At 49.3% G+C, this 6,244-nt stretch overlaps 1 protein-coding gene across 7 annotated transcripts in view; it reads left to right on the top strand.

The window, feature by feature from the left end:
* The window catches only part of ATP2B3 (ATPase plasma membrane Ca2+ transporting 3), a 139,126-nt gene that overhangs the window by 121,918 nt on the left and 10,964 nt on the right, over window positions 1–6,244 (top strand). For all 7 annotated transcript variants that reach the window (XM_018570128.1, XM_018570131.1, XM_018570127.1 and 4 more), the window contains one exon: window positions 30–212. In XM_018570128.1, the coding sequence (XP_018425630.1) occupies window positions 30–212 (183 nt within the window). The remainder of the gene's footprint in view (window positions 1–29; window positions 213–6,244) is intronic.

Below are 6,244 nucleotides of genomic sequence, written 5' to 3'. Positions count from 1 at the left end.
ATGGTCCTGACAATCTTTCTCCTATCCAGCTCATTGCCACCGTCCCCACCAGCCACCTGAAGTGTTTGAAGGAAGCGGGTCACGGGCCAGGCAAAGATGAAATGACAGACGAGGACATGGCCGAGGACGAAGAAGAAATTGATCACGCAGAGAGAGAGCTCCGCAGGGGTCAGATCCTATGGTTCCGCGGGCTGAACCGCATCCAGACACAGGTGTGACTTTCAAACATTTGTTGGCGACGGGTAATGACTCCGCGTGGACAGAGATCTCAGGGGGATCTGTACTGCATGCCTTCGCTATAGTCGGGTTCGGAATGACTGAGCTATAAACCCCGGTGCATGCATTAATAATCCAAATGTTTCATTTTGATAACTTGTCTCTTTTATCCAGGTCGGCCAGCGAATGCGGCAAGACGCCCGATTAGATAACAGAGAAACCATCTCCTCTTCCCTTCTGTATTGTTTAAAGGGAATCTGTCATGGGTTAAATATGTTACTTGTATGTAGCTGCATATTACAGAATGATTGAGCTAGGCTGCTAAAGATAATGGCGGCACCTTTTTAATAGGGCTGCGGAAATTAACGATTCATTTCTCGACATCGACGTCATCGGACTCCTCCCCCCTTCCCCAAGTGGCTCCGTTGGCTAACGAAGGGAAGGGGGGAGGAGTCCGGTGATGTTGATGTCCCCAAGTGGCTCCGTCGGCTAACAAAGGGAAGGGGGAGGAGTCCGGTGACGTCCATGTCCCCAAGTGGCTCTGTCGGCTAAAGAAGGGGGGGGGAGGAGTCCGGTGACGTCGATGTCCCCAAGTGGCTCCATCGGCTAACGAAGGGAAGGGGGGAGGAGTCCGGTGACGTCGATGTCCCCAAGTGGCTCCGTCGGCTAACGAAGGGAAGGGGGGAGGAGTCCGGTGACGTCGATGTCCCCAAGTGGCTCCGTGTCATTGCTGTGCTGTATGTGTATAGGTCATTGCTGTGCTGTATGTGTATAGGTCATTGCTGTGCTGTATGTGTATAGGTCATTGCTGTGCTGTATGTGTATAGGCCAATGTAGTTGGATCTGTATGTGCGTTATAATTAATCGATTTTAAAAAATTTCGATTAATCGAACACGAAAATTTTAATTAGTAACAGCCCTAATTTTTTATGGTAAAAATGGTTTAAAGAACACCTGAATATTCTGTTGGCAGCCCGAGTTGAATGGCCTTTGTGCCAGTATTATAAAGCACATAGAGGTACTGTATATAAATGGAGCCCCTGAGACCATCTAGAGGCATACTTATGTTCCGGCTCTGCTTCAGCGATCTTCTCTATGCGGCCCCGCCTGGTGCTTTACATACAGCCTTTCCTCTGAAAACATCTCCGCTGGGTCCTCTTAGCGAACATGCGTGCCTTCCCCCGATATATATTCCTACGGGAGAGCCATACTCGTGGTGGTCTCCATCCGCCCAGCCGAATACGACTGTCCCATCGGAATGATTAGGGCAGTGGTGCAGAGAAAAGCCAGTATTATGCCGGAACGGGTCACATGGTAAAGATCGTTGGAATAGAGAGGAAGGTAAGTACCGTATGTAACCACTAGGGACGCACCGATACCAAGTGCAGCCCTCGCTACAAGTACAAGTACAGATGCCTTTCCAGCTCCAAGACCAGACTAGAGAAAAGTTCAGAAGTTAGGAGGCGGCTGTCAAGTGTAAGGAGCACACGGAGCTCCCGGGATTTGTACAATTCTCTGTTATAATGTATGATTGTGTTTTTATAAATATATATTCGGGATGCACCGATACCAGTTTTGCGAGTACGAGTGCTGATACATTTCTGTTTGGTGTCATGTGACAGTTTTTCTAAAACAATACAGACTAATGATATCAGGACAGTGATGGAGCACCAGAGCCCGGTCCCGGGTGCAACCGCTGCAACCCTGGTAGTTCTCGTGAAAATGCCAAGTATCGGCACTGGTATCGGCACTGGTATCGGTGCATCCCTAGTAACCACCTGAGCTGCACTCAGAGGGGTGAGGGGGGTTCATTATAGGACAACTAAATCTACCCTTTAAATACCTTTCATGGGGTAGATGTTCAAACTGGAGAGGGTGTTCAATGAAGTGATATTTGGCACCACAAAGCTAACAATCTAGTCAATATTCCAAATCAAGACTACCGCTACCGGTTACTTTAAGGCTGGGTTCACACCTAGGCCTATCGAATATGTGCGTTTGTCGCGATTCACGGTAAAAAAACGCGCGACAAACGCGCGTTTCCGAGAGCTACTTGACTGTATCCCAATGGAAACGCGCGACAAAAACGCCCCAAAGAAGCTCCTGTACTTCTTTGGGCGTAGGGCGTTTTGTAGCGCGTTCATACGGCCTGTAATACGCCCGGGTGTGAACCATACCCATAGGAAACAATGGGATTTCGGTGTTTGAGCGTTTTGCAGAGCGTAGGAACGCGCTACAAAACGCCCAGGTGTGAACCGGGCCTTAGGCCTTCAACAAACAACCGTGTTACATTAGTCCCAGATATCTGTTTCTGAACAGTTGTGTTTTACCTGTCGGGACATACTCGTGGTAGTTATAAGAAGGTCTTTCGCATAAAGTAACTTTTTGTTTCTGATCTTTAAACTCCCAATTTTATTGGACGAGACACAAAGTTCAACAGAACTCCAAATCCCCTTTAGGCAATTGTCACCAGAACTGGTGTCGCTATTGGAAGAGGTCCACCTGTTGTTCTGGTGCCAACTAAAGTTTTAGATCTCCCATCACTTCCTGTCTCAATGACCATAGTTACTAGGACTAAATAGAGAGAGTGTGAATCTACCCGGCCAGGACATAGACATCACAATGTAGGCAAAGGGAAAGGTTTCAAGGCTTGTTTGTAGGGTAGTTGGCCTAACAACCCAAGCAAGCCTTGATACGGTTTATCATTTCCCAGGGGAACATCTGCTTTGGTCCAGTTTATAAAAACCCTTCTATCATTCTAAACCCTGAAGAAGGGGGACCGATTGTCCCCCAAAAACGCTTTGGCCAACAAAGGCATTCTTGACTTCATGTCTTAGTTTGTGGTGTTCTCTTTCCGCTGTACCTACCGCTGATGCTCTGAGGACTTTTCAGGATCCCTTAGATCAGGGGTGTCAAACTCAATTTAATCGTGGGCCGCATCAACATTATGGTTGCCCTCAAAGGGCCTGTAAGACGATATAAATATATTTAATCTTTATCATCATTGCCTCTGCATTCCATTATCACGGGTTGTAGTAATAACTTAACACTTAGATCTGAAAGTAGAAGTCTAGGAAATGGCCTGGTGGGCCGGATTCGGCCCCTGGGCCTTGAGTTTGACACATGTGCCTTAGATCCTTAAGAGCTGCCTTCGTTAACTAAGAACACCCTCCCATGTCAAGGTCACTCCACCAGTATTACTGCATAAAAATATGACAGGGGTTCCCTTCTATATCCTAAACTAAAAAAGATGGTTTGGGCTTTACATACACTTCACATGCAACTAGTGTAAGTACTCATATTGGTTTTGATATCAGCCTCTTAAAAAGCAGCCAATTAGGTTCTCCTGTAGTGGACATGTGTGAGTAAAGGGATCACATGGTCAGTATGTTGTCAGTTCAACAAGCTGGGGAAGGGGGTGTCCTTATATGGCGCCAACAGTTTTGCATTATAAGGGAGACATTACAATCACAATATAATTCAAGACAAGATGGTAAGGAGGGCCCCGCCCCTGAGGGCTTACTATCTAAAAGGGAGGGGCCAGTGATACATGAGGAGGTCCTGCAGAGACCCGATGAGCGAGGTGTAAGCAGAACAGGACCAGCAATACAATAATAATGAAAGGAACCCCTCACAGTATGGTGTCAACCAGGGTCAGCAGCCAGTAATTAGAATTGCGCAGTACCAAAGGAAATTGGAACTCAGCGTCAGAATCCGGGCCGGGTCAGCAACAAACCGAAGGCAACAGGTCCGAAGGGTAGTCCGGAAGAAGCAGAGTCAAAGTCCAAGCCGGGGTCAGCAACAAACAGAAGCACGATTGGCAGATTAGGTCATTTCCTGCAGCTGACCAGTAGGTGGGGGTCAGAGCCCCATACAGTGTAGGTCAGGGATGGCCAAACTCCGGCCCTCCAGCTGTGGGTGAAACAAGAAATCCCATGAAGCATCTCCCTCCGGGAGTCAGGTCTGTGGCTGTGAGAATCTTGCAAAGCCTCATGGGATTCGTAGTTCCACCACGGCTGGAGGGCCGCAGTTTGGCCATCCCTGACCTACACTGTATGGGGCTCTGACCCCACCTACTGGTCAGCTGCAGGAATTTACCTAATCTGCCCCCTATAAATACTGTCCTCCCCGCCCCCTTCCTGTCTTTGCCCTAGTATAGGATCTCCCGTGTGCGTCCTGGCCATCCCTGATGTAGGTGGACTGGACAAGGTCATCATAAAATCAAACCCTCTCCAGTGGCCCCACAAGCAAGGGAACCACCAAAGGTTCCCAGGATTGTTTCCAGGCAAGGGCGTGACAAACCTTTCCCTTTGCTGGTTCTTCTTTTGACACTCCAGTATGAGGAAGCCCACGACCGCAATATAGCCTGAAACCGCGTAGGATAGATAATAACGATGTAGGAAAATGGGGAGACGCACGTAAGATGCGCAGAGGCAAGTATGCAAAGGATGCGCATTGACAAATTGTTCTTACGTAATTGTCCATTGACTTAGACTCTGCTGGCCCTCTGCCGCCAGACACGCATTGCTTCCCATGTACGCATCCAAATTTTGGGGGAAAAAACAAATTTCAGGCTTTTATCATTGTGGCGGTTGTCCATATCTTCAGGTAAAAAAAAAACTGCTCCTCCGGAAACTAAGTTGCCAAATTGTTAAATACAAAAAAAAGGAACCTCCACGATAACATACAGAAAAGGTGATCAAGATCTTGGTTGGTCGCACCACTCTTTGGATCCATTAGCTTCTCTCGCAGCGCCCTCCCTCTGCTAGGTCCCCCTGCACTCCTTTACAGCGCTTCCGGTCCAAGTAGCAATAGTGGTGCTCGCAGTGGCAGGCCTTATGGGAATATTTTTGCACTCCGGCCCCTAAGGCCTGTCAGCGTGGTGCACTGGCACTTTAGATTTATTTATTGCACTATATGCACGATTTTTTGGGGGGATTGAAATTGACAGATGCGGAGGGTGCGGGTACCTTCGGGGCCCTTCCTGATGTAGGGAGGAGATTCTGTGAGCCTTATGGGACCCTATGTCTTCTCCCACCTGTGGGGGGGGGTGTCTCTCTTCGGGAGAGCCCCCTCAACCTAGTGCTTGTGGGACCTGTTTCGGCAGGTGCCCAAAGGATCGGGGTCCGCCGGCCTTCGGGTAGGTGGACCAAAGCATTCCTAGCCCCGGTCGGGAGACTTGCGCCCCGGGGGGGTCGGGAAATTGTGGCCCTTTCTTTTCGGAGAAGGAGCCAGCACCCTCGTGCACTTTTTTCAGTGCACGAGGGTGATTCCTTTTTGGGCGCGCTCCACGGGCTTTAAAAAAAAATAGTGGTGCTCGCAGTGACAATGACCGATTGGCGCCGTGCACAACAGTCAATGAAGGATAGAAATCACCAGCACCAGTGACCACATCTCTGCCCTGATGAAGGGACCCTGCGTGGTCCCCTGAAACTTTGGAACGGATCATGCGATACGTGTGACGTTTAGTCCAGGGGCGTAACTAGAAATCCCAGGGCCCCATAGCGAAATGTTGTAAGGACACAGAGTCCTCAATGTCTTTTTCTGCAGCCTCAGCACTCAATGAGTGGGAAGCACTCAGTACAGAGGCTCCTCCCCATTCCATTCACAAACTGATGACAGTAAAATATTTACCATCAAGCAGATTCTCAGTGGGGAGGAGCCTCTGTACTGAGTGCTTCTCCCCATTGAGAAATTCATGAATGAACAGGAAGTGATGTAAAGCACATCCTGTTCATTCATAACTGGGGGACACATAGTACTACGTGTCCCCAGTTATTTACAAACACCGGAGCGATCAGACGATAGCTCCAGTGTTTTGTGCTGCACACGGAGGATCGGTAAATATCGATGATACATACCGATCCTCCGCTCGGCCACGCACACATCCGCTGCCGTCCTGAAACTGGCAGGAGGACAGCGGCTCCGCTCTCCTCCCCCGATGATCGAGCGGCAGGCGGGGAGGAGAGCGAAGCCGCTGTCCACCTGTCAGTTTCAGGATGGCAGCGGCTCCTCCCATCCCCCCTGT

The sequence above is a fragment of the Nanorana parkeri genome, unplaced genomic scaffold (genome assembly GCF_000935625.1).
Source record: "Nanorana parkeri isolate BGI_ZX_2015 unplaced genomic scaffold, ASM93562v1 scaffold1461, whole genome shotgun sequence".
Classification (NCBI taxonomy): domain Eukaryota; kingdom Metazoa; phylum Chordata; class Amphibia; order Anura; family Dicroglossidae; genus Nanorana; species Nanorana parkeri.
The sequence above is the reverse complement of the archived record's forward strand: the minus strand, read 5'-3'. Positions and strand labels throughout refer to the sequence as shown.